The 14,008-nt window shown below is 41.5% G+C and overlaps 1 protein-coding gene across 1 annotated transcript; it reads left to right on the top strand.

The window, feature by feature from the left end:
• The first annotated feature begins 2,528 nt into the window (after window positions 1-2,528).
• ypel3 (yippee-like 3) lies at window positions 2,529-13,048 on the top strand. The gene is made up of 5 exons (XM_080447084.1): window positions 2,529-2,946; window positions 4,565-4,683; window positions 6,158-6,201; window positions 10,117-10,225; window positions 11,666-13,048. Exons 2-5 carry the CDS (start codon window positions 4,567-4,569, stop codon window positions 11,753-11,755), a joined length of 360 nt encoding a protein of 119 aa, XP_080303210.1. The 5' UTR covers window positions 2,529-2,946; window positions 4,565-4,566; the 3' UTR covers window positions 11,756-13,048.
• The last annotated feature ends 960 nt before the right edge of the window (window positions 13,049-14,008 follow it).

Below are 14,008 nucleotides of genomic sequence, written 5' to 3'. Positions count from 1 at the left end.
GGTACTGAACAGTGTGTACAGTGATCTTGGAATAGTCATTAAAAAAGAAAGAGTCAGCGATAGAGTGAATGTTTTACCTGGATGGACTATGTGATCTCATGCCCCCACAATATGTCACCGTTTGTTTGTGTATTGAGATAAGAAAGTAAACGTGACATTGTTTTGACTGCGTTTTCTGGTGTTATTTTCGGACAGGATTTGATTGATTGGGTTATGCAATAATCCACATTTAGCAATGAACCACTTGAACCCCCCACCCCCACCCCGAGCATACATATTCGGGGGTGAACGTTCGCCGAAAATAGCAGATTTACAAGCTCGCGTTATGAGCTTGTAGATCGGCCATTTTTTGGCGAAGATATTTGGTGTAGACGGGGGGGGACGGGGGGGGGGGGAGCAATCCAAGTACAGTTGTAACTCAAGTCAATTTAAGGTAGCTCTCCACCAAGACTAGAGGGTTTGAGTGGTTAAAAGATCTGACTGTTTATTTGCCCTTACACTATGACCCTCCACCCCAGCAGCCTTTTGACAAAAGGGGCTCACCGCCATATAGTATATATATAACCACACACAAGTATCTTTAACAGTGTTTAATATGGTTTGGAAATATGTTACGCGGATATGTGGTCAATGCACACACTACTAATCTAGTGACCTATCTACCACATGCCTTTGACACACTCACAGCCCCCTAGCCTTCCCCCCCAACACACACACACACACACACACACACACACACACACACACACACACACACACACACACACACACACACACACACACACACACACACACACACACACACACACACACACACACACACACACACACACACACACACACACAAAGGTGGAGTGTCTGTGTGTACAGTATAAGTACTTCCTGGTTTTCCCAGGCCACGGTCAAAGTCCAGCCACAACACTGTGATAATGATCAGCCCGTTGAACAAAGACTGTATTTTTCTGACCCGTTTGGCAGTGAGCTGCAGAGGGACAAAGTGAGAGTTTAATGGAATAAGTGGATCAATTCAAACGGAGAACTTAAGAGCAAAGGTCTGCTTCTGCCAGTAGTGGAGGAAGTACAAATGTTTTACTTCGGTACAAGTGGCAGTACCACAAATATAATATAAGTAGCAGATTTACAAGCTATGTCTGAGGAAGGTCTAAATATTATTAAGAAATCAGATTTTTGCACAGCTTTGAGTGTGCGAAGGCTGCCTTTTATTGTACTTTTGGTTTATTTTTAGCTCCAGCACCTCACCCAAGTCTACTGGCAGATGAGCTGTGTTTATTTCATTATTCTTTCTGAATCGCCAAAGTATAAAATAGGGCTTAAGTGGTTAATATGTGTTTTGTAATAATCTAAATCCGCAAAGTAACTAGTAACTAAAGCTGTCAAATAATTGCAGTACAAGATTTGCCTCTGAGAGTAGTGGAGTAGAAGTATAAACTAAGTGTCAAAAGAATTGAAATACACAAGTAAAGTAAAAGTATCTAAGAATTTAACTCAAGTATACAGTAGCCTACTTGAGTAAATGTAATTAGTTGCTTTCCACCACTGGCTTCTGCTGACCAAGAGAAAAATGGAGCTCTTGTGATGCACATGTGGCCTTCTTGGAAGAGGGAGTTCTGTGACCTCCATTAAGAAATGACAGTATATCAGGTTACCACAACAAGAACTGTGTCTGCTAGTATCCAGCCTAGAAGTACAACCACTGCCCCCACTGCAAATCCACTTAGAAATAAAGTAGTTAGTTGTGTTTTCTTCCTCAATGGAAATTCATGGATTTCAATAGATCTCCAGTTATATACAACAACACATCAGGAATTGAAGTGGTTACATTCTTTACATCAGCCGTCTTTAAAGCTTCGGAGTGCTGAATGGTTGGGCAATGGGCACCGTTTCAATTCCCTTAAAAAAAAAATATGAACAGGTTTTCAGTTGTCTTATAAATGTTGTCAATATGACAAAAATATATCAGTAGTATGGTTTTGGGATAGCAAAGATAGAATTAACACAAATTGTGCACAATTCAAAATGGATGTATTCAATTGCATACAGTTTAAAGTTCCATCCTGTTTGATTTGTGTACCTGTGTGACCATAAAAAGACACTCTTGTGAAGCCGCAGCTAATTGGTTGACCTATATTAGGAGGTCTGCGCGTGCGCGCGTGCACACACACACACACACACACACACACACACACACACACACACACACACACACACACACACACACACACACACACACACACACACACACACACACACACACACACACACACACGGCTCCTATTGGCGTACGGGGAGTTGTTAGGTCCGCTCCCATTGGTGGAGGGAGGTTTGTTAGGTCTGTTCCTATCGGTGGAGGGAGGTTCGTTAGGTCCGCTCCCATTGGTGGAGGGGGGTTCGTTAGGTCTGTTCCTATTGGTGGAAGGTGGCTCGTACTGCCCTCCCATTGGCTGTCGGGAGGTTTGTTTTGCACTGGGTGACGCAGTTCACACTAACACACACTTCCTCCACAGTGTTTTGGTAAACAAACTGCAGCTTTTCTCCCGCCGCCGCCGTCCGTCCGTCCATTATCCCCGTTATCCTGCGATATCTCACACATGTTTTCATATTAATGATAATAATAATAATGGTAATAATATTTTTTTAAAAAGACGACGCTGTGAATTTACGCTTCCGCTAGAGTTGCGTCAAATTGAACCGAACACAAGAAGAAGCGGAGTTCAGTTCCTGGCTTTGAGTAAAGAGAAGCAAGACCTGCGCCCTGTGTGTGTGTGCGCGTTTGCGTGTGTGTGTGCGCCTGCTATTAAGCTAAGCTAAGCTGTCTGGCTGCTATAGAACCCATCTGAGCCCTCACTGACCGTCGCATGAAGCTGCTCATTGTGTCGGTGTCTCTGTGAAGACTAAAGAGGAACCATAACAACAAACAGCCAGGCGGTGAGTCGACATGAGGACATGTCCTCCTCCTCCTCCTGCAATGCACCATCTGATCTGATCTGATCTGTGGCTGAGGAAAATAGCAGATCTACAAGCTCACAATGGTCACATCGCTTGTAGATCTGCTATTTTCACCATCTGACCTGATCTGTGGCTGATGTTACACCAACAACACTGCATGGTGTGCTATACACCATGTGACTATTTATCAGCCTTTTCCCAATTTCAAGGACCCCCACTTTGATATGCATTATTAAGGTCACGGACCCCCATTTGATTGTTTTTTTCCTTCTCCCCATCTCTGGTGGGACCCCAATCTCCACTGTAAACTCCTCAGTATTATTGTTCATTACCGATCCCTATTAGTCCTCACCACAGTGAAGACTACTCTTCCTTAGGTCCAAACATTCACACTTCACAATCCACAAATCCTCAGTGTTGATTTAAAATCCTCAGTGTTGATTTAACTTTAATGGAACCAAATGGACCCCCTTTGGTTCCATTTACAGACCCGTAAGTGTACATTTAGACCTATGCAGTCCCTCCTGTACGTCGAAGACATTAATTATTATTATTATTATTATTATTATTATTATTATTTTTGTCTTGGTGGCCTCAATCTACACGATAAAATCCTCAGTGTTAAATGTATGTAAAAATAGAACGAAATGGGTCCATTTGGTTCCATTTTGCATGCTGTCCATTGTTTACTAACTGTAAATCATTTGACTGGGAAGTGGGAACCCCCAAGGACCCCCCCCCCCCACACACACACACACACACACACACACACACACACACACACACACACACACACACACACACACACACACACACACACACACACACACACACACCACCACGCTGAGAGCCAGTGGTCTAGTTAGTACAACTATGTATTGACAACATAGCCAATCATAAAACCAAATCATGATCATTTGTTTTTGTCTTGCAGCTGACTGACTGAGTGAGTCATGTCATGTTTGGTTATGAGTAATATTGTCGTTGTTGTGATGATGCAGCCGCTAATGATAAAACAGTGCACTGCATGCATATAGTGCCTACCAATAGCACTAAATACGTAAAAGAACCTGAATTTAAGTTGTGGTTAGTATATGTAATAAAGAGACAGAGTGGAGTAACAATACAACAACCAATGCGTGCAGCTTTGTACCGTGCACAAAGCAGGAAGTAAGCTGCCTGTGATAATATCGCTCATACGTGTGCCTTTTCTGTCTGTCAGAGTTGGATCTGCAGCTACTGGAGCGATATTGTTTGCTGTGCATCTTATGCCACCCAATAACAACATTGAAAGATACAATAAGAATATAAAGGATAACATTAAAATGCTATACTGGAATAAAGTGTGTAGCTATATGCCTAACAGTCTAAACCAGTGGTTTCCAAACATTTTAGCTCAAGACCCAAAAAAGAAATTAGACCCAAACTAGTGAAAATAGCAGATCTGCGAGCTTGTGGATCTGATATTTTTGGCCACCACGGCCAAATGTATATCAATTTGGGGGCGGTCCTTGTCCTTGACACGAAACGTTTGAGGACCACTAGTGTTAAAACTATATAATGACCCTGATGCCAGCGTTTGGTCTTTCCTCCTCAGACATGGTGAAGCTGACCAAGGCCAAAACGTTCCAGGCGTACCTGGACTCGTGTCACCGCCGCTACAGCTGTGTCCACTGCCGTGCACACCTGGCCAACCACGATGACCTCATCTCCAAGGTCAGTAGGGTGGGTGGACAACAACGTTGAACCGCAAAACGAACGATTTTACTGTACCTTTGAAAATTCATGGGATATTCTCCGTGACCGCCGTCCCCACGAAGATCGGCTCATTACATGCGCGGGGCTTTCGTAGTATAGGAAGAAAAACAATATCCGCTCGTCGTAATCCATTGCATAGCTGCGGCCATTTCAATGAAGCTTGTTTTTGCCATAAAGCAAGAGGCACGGGATAAAGCGATTTTCTCTCAGGAAGTAAACAGGAACAGGAGGTGATTCTTTTTTTAAAATGAAGTCAATTCCGGGTCTGACGTCATCAGGCAGTGAAAGCATCATTCATAGGATAGATCACAGCACCCTCTGGCGTAATCAGTGAAAACATGATTTTTTAAAAAATGATGTAAATATACGTCCTTGGCAGGCAATGTGTTAAGTCCGGGTAATGTCCAACCACTCTATGTGTGAATGGACGCGGTGATTGTCCGGTGAATTTACATTCAGCTTGTGAATGTGTTGATGACGCTTCTATTGTCAACGACGACAGGTGGAGCCTCCCCTTCTCCTGAGGTGTTTGGAGAGAGAGAGAACTGAAAAAAAAAAAAGTTTAATCATTCTGCTTTTTATTTGTGTTCGAGTTGGAAATATTCACCGATCGAACATAAACATACCTTTACTACTGATATAGCCTAATTGTTGACAACAAGCTACACCTGACGATTCCCTCCGCAGTGCACGTTATAAGTCACATCTCCCCGCAGAGTGCACTTGGCTGTATATAGAGACCAATGTTCTCTGAGTTGAGTTGAGACTGTTCTTTTTCCAGCTTAGAGGAGGACGGCTGGTTTAGATTAAAAGTACGTTTTAGCTCGTGTTTTTGCATGGGTGCATAGACCGCATGTCGAGCAATTCAGTGCATCTGTCATGTTATGTGGAAGCCTGGAAGGAAATGACAAAATATTGCATTTGATCCTCGCATCTCACTCAAGCTGTGCCTGTGTTATATTTACATGGGAGTAGTTAATGTGTGTGTCTACTACCCAGACCCGCCCCTCACCTTATCAAACAAACTATTTACCTAAGTGTGAACGCATCTGACACGGACATTCTCCTGTTGCATGCTAAATAGCCGATCTACAAGCTCACAAGCCTCGCAATTGTGGTATGTACTGTAGCTCGGCTATTAAAAAGTTTAAGTTTAAGTTGTTAAATGTCTGAAAATACACATTTAAAATGAATCCAACATACACTGATGACAGTGCTGTCACACATGTCTATGAAGCCATCTATGAATATGAAAAAAGTATAATGTGCAACACAACTTAATGCAATACGTAGTGGGGGGTCCCTGCTTCATCACTCAGCTAAGGAGTCCTTTGGCCTGAGAAACCTTGAAGACCCCCTGCTCTACTTGCTTCTCAGCTGGGTTGAGTGTTGATCACTTGAATTGATTCCCACTCTCCTCCTTGTCCTGCAGTCTTTCCAGGGCAGCCAGGGCCGGGCCTACCTCTTCAACTCTGTGTGAGTAACCACAATCATTTTACGTCATGCACTACATATTATTTATTCTTTATTCATGTTTTTGTTACTTGGGCTTGTTTTTCTTGACCCCAGTTTTAAAGAATGTAATTTAGATAGCATGTAGATAGCAATATATATATACATTTTAAAGATATTTTTGGGGCTTTTATGCCTTTTATTTATAGTTAGTAGTATAGATGGACAGGAAACAGGGGGAGAGAGATAGGGAGAGACATGCAGCAAAGACCGTTGGGAACAGGACTCGAACCTGCGGTGCACTGTCAGGCTACTTATGAGCCTAGGTGCCCAGCCCGCAAGGCCAGCGGTCCGGGCCAGATAGCATGTTTTTTTACTTGAGTTTTCAGGAAAAAACGTCACATTTTGATTAAAAGAAAATTATGTTTCTATATTTGTGTAGAACCACCCTTGTTTTTTTTTTTAAACAAAGAAAATAGTAGGCACCACCACAATACACAGACATAGAGCTAACTTTTCTAATCAAAATGTCAAAGGTACCTGCGACAGTGCAGTACGGAAGAATGGACAAAGACACTACATTAAAAGCATGTTCATAACACGCACCCGCGAAAAGCACCTCTGCTTACTGCCTGGCACAAGCGGGAAAAGGTCGGCATGCCTACACTTGTCACTGCGACTTATTTAGAATGCCTTGTGAATTAACTTTCTACAGCTATGAAGAGCAGATATGATCGATAGGCCTGTCGCAATCATTGCATAATCACCTGAACGTCATTTTCCATAATATAAATTATACATATTTTTTATTTGAATCTTCCATGTTCAATGTCAGTAACACAATTCAACCGTTAATCGCAATTATTTGTGTGACAGTTAATCGTCAACTAAAATGTCATGATCGTGACAGCCCTAACAATCGATTGGAAGTACCGATACAGAGCAAGGCCTAACCGAAATTAAAGAGATATATGAATATAGTACAAAAACTAGATAAATCACCAAATCCAATGCAAACGGCAAAGAAAGCTCTGTAGTGTGTGAATGCAACCAGGTCCTTTACTAGTACAAGTACAAAATGCAATTCTGCAGTCTATACATTTATGTAAAGGCACATAGAGACGTATTGCATGAACTGGTACTTCACGTAGTGCTGTGGTATAAATAAAAAAATGCACGCACATAAATAGTTTAACCCAGGGGTTTTCAACCGGTGGTCAGTGGTCCACGGAGGTATTCCAGGTGGTCCCTGGCCATGCATAAAAAAAACGTTTTTTTTATTTTTTTTTACTTTTAATAACTTACAGGAGTTCTTACTGTATGGTGTGTGTGTGATATGAAATGTGAGTTTACCATAATCACAGTAATCCTTAATCATATTCCATCATATTCAAACAAAATCACTGTATTTTATTAGATATTATATTGATAGTATAGCTATTTTCTCCAGCTCCCTGTGGTGCATGAACACCCCACCACTATTGTGTGGGGTGGGTCTATGATGGACCCACCACGCACAATAGTGGTGGTCCCCAGGTTGCTCTTAGTCAGGATGGTGGTCCCTGGGTCAAAATCAGTTGAAAACCCCTGGTTTAACCCATTAAACAGGGAAAGCATCTGTCATTTTATATTTTATATTTTAACCACCAACTATTATTGTAAACTTTGGCTATTCAAAAATAGCAGATACAAGCTCATAGCGTGTTATCAGGTTATATTTTGTGAAATTTGTATAGTATAATGTATTGTAACCATTTGGTCTGACGTTTAGTCACGGTACTGGCCATTTCAGTGTCTGTGGTGTCGCCTAGACTGAAGTGGTCTGGCGGAATCCCTGCAAAAACTAGTCTTGAGCTTCTTCAAAGGCAATGGACCCTTCGCTAAACCCCACCCCAAAAGCGATTGTCCAATGCCAGCTTAGCAACCGTTGTCAGCCTGGCATAGGTCTGGCAAGCTTTCGTCACCTGCCCTGCCATAGCTGTCAATGTTATTCCGCCCGCACACACATTCATTTGCAGCATAATAGCAAGAATACCACGATAACGCAATGGTGACTATATGAACCAGCAACAGATTCCACGTACCCAAAACCGTTGGAGGGTTCTTTTCCCAAGCTGAAATCTGCACTTAAACGGAAAGGCTGCATGGCTGGCTGTGTTGTTGAACACATACAGCTTAACATCAGGAAAGTTAAACGACTCACTCGCCCAGGTGGTGTCTATAATACTAATCACTGTAATCGTAACAAAATTCAGAATCACAGCGCTGCCTGTTTCGGATTCCGCACGTGAAAGTATATTCATTCATTTGTTCGTCTATTTATTAACTGCTACTGTAGTCTGAAATGAATGAAAAATCCTGTTAGACATGGATCAACTTCAACCTGGTGTTTGCACTTTGTCTATTTACGGTCTGTACATCTATATAAACGTTCAGATTTCAAATATAAAGTGCTTACCTTATGGCCACGGATGTTAAAATTATGCACGGGACTCTCAAAAGTACCCGTATATTCTGTATTGTTCAATAAAAAGCATTTTAATCCGATCGGTGGCCATTTTCTCATGGAGTTATAATGTATCAGAGTGCAATACACTTACCAACCGATAGGGTCACGCAGTTGAAAGCACATGAAGAAAATGGCCACCGATCAGATTAAAATGCTTTTTATTGAACTATACGGATGATACGGTTACTTTTGAGAGCCCGTACATAAATTTCACATCCGTGGCCATGGGATAAGCACTTTATATTTGAAATATGAACGTTTCTGTAGATGTACGGGTCGTAAATGGAGAAAGTGCAAACACCAGGTTGAAGTTTATCCATGATGGTCGAGACAGACGATCCCGTCGTGTATCCATGGCTATTACTCCCTCTAACATTTCCCGTGTTTTTAGCTTATTGAAATAATGTCATGCACATTTTTCCAGTCCATAGCCTACTGCAGGCCTTGTTGACTAGATTTAGAAGAGATTTTGAAGCTCTTGCAGCTGAAATGATCGATTATTTTTAAGGGGAAAAGCCGTCATTTAACATGCAAGTCAATGGGTGAGAAGCAGATTGTGCCAGGCCTGGGTGTGACTAACTCGCACCACCAGTCACAGAGTGGGGTGGGTGGGGCTTAGCGAAGGGTCCATTGAGACACTGCAGGAAAGTCATTTCTATATTGGTACATTGGTTCTCAGAAAGTGCCATGTTGGCATTCTTCATTACAAGCAGTGTATTGTTAGCTGTAAGCTAACTGGGTCACTTTTGGGTAATGCACCTACTTGTGCGAGTGATGCTTGCTAATATGAATTTTATTTCAGGATAGCTGAAGGACAAAGATATCTAAACCTTTTTTTTGCCACAATGAGCTAAGTGCCATCTGAACAAATCCAGGGCTACATGCATAATACAAGTGCTGTGTATTCATTGATATGGTTTGGAGGGCCAAATTAAGTGCCATGAGGGTCCTTGAGGGTGTAAAGATTAATGGATTTATTACAGTAAAATATGGCCATTGAGTGATGTATCATGTAACATGATCTAAAATGTGCTATTTATACTTGAACCGAAACATGTCGGGCGGACACCTTGTATGTCTTTTCAGGATATGGAAACAAGAATCTGTGTTCCAGGGTATCCAATGTAGTCATTATTTTTTCATTGGTTAAATATTTATAAAACCCAAAGACACTTATTATAGGCATGTCTTTATAGGCGAACATTTTCAAAAGTAGTAAAGATAGCAGATCTACAAGCTCACTTGATCTAAAAAAAACCTTGAGTGCGGCAGGTCGTGCGGTAAGTACTGGGAGCTGATGGTAGGTGTGGCGCTCCACCTCAGAAATCCATCTTGGGTCTAGCGCATTGTAATGGCGTTAGACTCCCGCGTTGTCGGCTGATACCGACAATAAGCCACTTACTTAATTACTATGTTGTGGTTGGTTTCAGAGTGAATGTGGGCTGTGGTCCTGCAGAGGAGAGGCTGCTGCTCACCGGACTCCATGCTGTCGCTGACATCTACTGCGAAAACTGTCACACTACGCTGGGCTGGAAATATGTAAGCACACACACACACACACACACACACACACACACACACACACACACACACACACACACACACACACACACACACACACACACACACACACATTCTGTCTGTCTGGAACTCTAGAACGGTGGTTCTCAACCTGTGGGTCGGGACTCCCAGGCGGGTCCCCACATGCTTTTTGGTGGGGGGGGGGGGGGGGGGGGATCGAGGCCTGAAAAGGTTGAGAACCACTGCACTAGAAAACTGATCCACTACGCTGGGCTGGAAATATGTAAGCACACACACACACACACACACACACACACACACACACACACACACACACACACACACACACACACACACACACACACACACACACACACACACACACACACTAGAACATGGGTGCACCAATGTTTACAACAGTGACCCAGAAATATCCATCCATGCTTCTTGAGACGTGATCCAATAACTCACTTAAGTATTTACTCATGATAATTAATTAGGCCTTATTGTTGAACATAACATAAAAATCACATAATTTAAAGCTAAAGAAAGGCATATAAAAGTCATTTGAGCCTAAAAAAAAGACTGTGATAGGGTTTCTTTCACTGCACCCGGGGCAATCAACATATTTTGATCAAAATCAAGACCTTCTTGTTTTTCATGGCACCAAAGCCCGCTTTTAAAATACAAAAACAAATGTACTGTATGCAACTCGCACTGTACTAGTAAACAACATGGGATTATTACTCATTGCAATATGTTTAATAGTAACTCCATGTAAGTGTGATTCTCTTTTGCAAAGAGCAAGTTACTACATGATGCCATTAAAATGTACGGGTTCAACAAACCAGCTCTGCAACTCCATAAAGTATACTACATTTAACGCAAGTATCTGCTCAACGTTTATGATTAGTAAATAAAAATGAGGTTGAGCTAGATAGTTGAACCCAGACTTAATCCACTTGAACACCATCCCTATTCTGGGGAGATCATTCACCAAAAATAGCCGATCTACAAGCTCTGCATCACGCGACGCGTTGTGAGATTGTAGATTGAACAAAGAGCGTACCAAGTTCAGTTGCAACTCAGGTCCATTCAGTATCTGTTCACTTCCTCCCTAGTAGGCTACTGCGGGTGTAATGCAGGTAATCAGCGTGTTGCCACTTGCCAGTAATCAGCAGTGTTGCCACAAGCGGCCTGGTCTAAAAAACAAGCCCAAAAGAAGCGACTAGCTTTCAGCTATTTGAAAATATGTAGATCTGCAAAAAATATTGAAAAAATATCTAATTTTGAAACATGTTAACACAAATCTTGAATGGGGGCCCCTGGCACAACATATTTTCAGATGGGGGGTCCGCGGCCAAATACATATCAATTTGGGGGTCCTTGACACGAAAACGTTGAGAAGCACTGGCTGTATCTGACACAGTATCTCTCTCTCTCTCCTCCTCTCTCAAGGAACAAGCCTTTGAACTGAGTCAGAAGTACAAGGAAGGGAAGTTCATCATTGAGCTGTCCCACATGATAAAGGACAATGGATGGGACTGAGAGAGGAAGCCGTCAGCTTTTATTCATGACCCCCTTTCAGACGTCCATCCTGTTGGCCTCAGAGGGTTCCCGCGTAGCCTCCTCATCTCGCATACGAGCCATAGCTATGCAACCCTTCCAATTCATACAGCTTTGCCAAGAATAGCATGAGACGCCTCCTCTTTTGATCCTCTCCATATGCGTTTTATTTCCCCCACAACTACGAGAGCACATTTGCTTCCATCGAGATATCCCAATTCTTTAGTTTTCGCTGGGACATGGAGTGAGCGAGTATGGGGTTTGCGTGTGTGTGTGTGTGTGTGTGTGTGGCCAACAATAGGAGAAGTAGACACACGGGCAGGTATTGCATGTTGGGGTTGTACGCAGTCTACGCACGTGTGTTGTTTTGAGTGGTAGCAAACGATCAGCAACGGCAGAACCGTCTTCACTTTGCGGGAGAGTTCATCTAGAAGTGGTTTCGCTTCGAAAGAACTGACCTTACGTCAAAACCAGATGCAAACAGTTTGGTGTACTGTTATGAGTTTTATGCACATGTACATCCATGTAAGAGCATCACTGATTGGCCCAGAGTGAAATATTAAGGCTTGTGTGAGTCACTGACACAAGTTAATGGGGAATACTTGGTGCAATAAGAGGGATGTTTTTATTGTACATTTGACAGTTAACTTTTTTTTATTGTGAGATTAAGCTTGGATTTATATTCTGTCTGCACGACTGTGTCGTTTGATAAAATATTTGCAATTCACGTCGGCGCTTTTTTCTGATCGAAAATACTTCATTTTTGTGGAACGATACAGCCTTGCGACGCGGTAGGAATTAGCCTTAACAGTGGTCCTTCTTTTATCGTCCAAAGGCAATCAGGGTGTTGATTCATGATTTCATGTAAAAGACTGCAAATCTCTTCAGCAAGAATACTTAAAAATGGAGTATGAGTGTAATCTGCCTGTGGGTATACATTTTAGTGTATATTTTAATGGGAGGGTGCGTGTGTATGCAGTGTGTGTGTGCTTAGATGTCGCTAGCTAGACTGTGTTGAGAAACACATGTCTGGGGATCACATCTAGTGTTTCCACTGTGTAATTGGGATATCCACTTTTATCTTCATTGCTTTGAGGTCTTATAACATGTATATAACCTTACATTGAGCAGCCCATGTGGACACACTTAGTACTCAATCATGTTAGATTCAAATGTAATATTATAAATGAATGATGTAGCATATTTATGGCAATTTTAAGTCTGTCTTTCATTAAAGTGTATTAACCTGAATTCTCTCATTAAAGTACAGTATGTGGTAAAGATGTCTGTCTTTTTGGATTTATTTCATCTCTTAATTACATGAATGTAACCCAAGTAAGGGTTACATTCTGAGTTAAATGATTTCACTGTGTGTGTGTGCGTGGGCTGGCGATATGACTTCAATATCCCGCTTATTTCAAACTTTTGCCTTGATTACGATTAATGAACGATTAAATAGTTTTTATTTTATACAGTAAAAATAGCAGATCTACAAGCTTCTTGTCGATTTGTTGATATATAAGAAATAAAAAAAGATATCACGTATTTAAAAAGCTTCTTGATTATTCTTCTGGCCCAAGGCTCTTCTCCACACTGTACTTGGGTGGGCTTTTCTCTTTAGCTCAGTGAAACTGAGTTACTTTGCGGATTTAGATTATTATCACAAAACATACACTAACCACTTCATCCCTATATACTTTGGCTTTTTGAAATGTGCTATTCGGATATTTGAAAATAACGTGTCGCAAAGCGATGCGTTGTGAGCTTGTAGATCTGCTATTTTCAAAATATGTTTATACATTTTGAACACTTGTGAAATGGGACATACTGCATAATGGAGTACTTTAAGTATATCTTGATGCCAATACTTTTTTACTTTTACTCAAGCAACATTTTTATACCGGACTTTTATTTATTATTATTTCTACATTGTGGAATTGATACTTTTACTAAAGTAAAACATTTGAGTAGTTTTTCCACCACTGGTCTGGTGGTAAGTATACAGTATCGTAAGTCGGCATACAGTGATCTTCCCAAAATAAATGGGAGACAACACTGTCTGTATTTATTCAGTCGTGTACCTTGTTTTCTTTTATTACTATTTTTGTCCAGTTTTTAGTTTTTGTGTCTAACCTTGAATCAATAATCCAGAGGTGTTTATTTGTCACTCATACAGGTTCAAGCAGCTAACTGTTGGTAAAGACTGTGTTAACACAATATAACAACATAATACTC

The sequence above is a fragment of the Gymnoscopelus braueri genome, assembly GCF_963280865.1.
Source record: "Gymnoscopelus braueri genome assembly, chromosome: 13".
NCBI classification, from domain to species: Eukaryota; Metazoa; Chordata; class Actinopteri; order Myctophiformes; family Myctophidae; genus Gymnoscopelus; species Gymnoscopelus braueri.
Note: the sequence above shows the minus strand (reverse complement) of the source record. Positions and strands in the feature narration are given on the sequence as shown.

Excerpts from the sequence above, each read along its gene's own strand:
- ypel3 (XM_080447084.1), top strand. The coding sequence starts at position 4,567 with ATGGTGAAGCTGACCAAGGCCAAAACGTTCCAGGCGTACCTGGACTCG. Across the intron at positions 6,202-10,116 it reads GCCTACCTCTTCAACTCTGT|AGTGAATGTGGGCTGTGGTC; the intron begins GTGAGTAACCAC and ends GGTTGGTTTCAG. Across the intron at positions 10,226-11,665 it reads CTACGCTGGGCTGGAAATAT|GAACAAGCCTTTGAACTGAG; the intron begins GTAAGCACACAC and ends TCCTCTCTCAAG.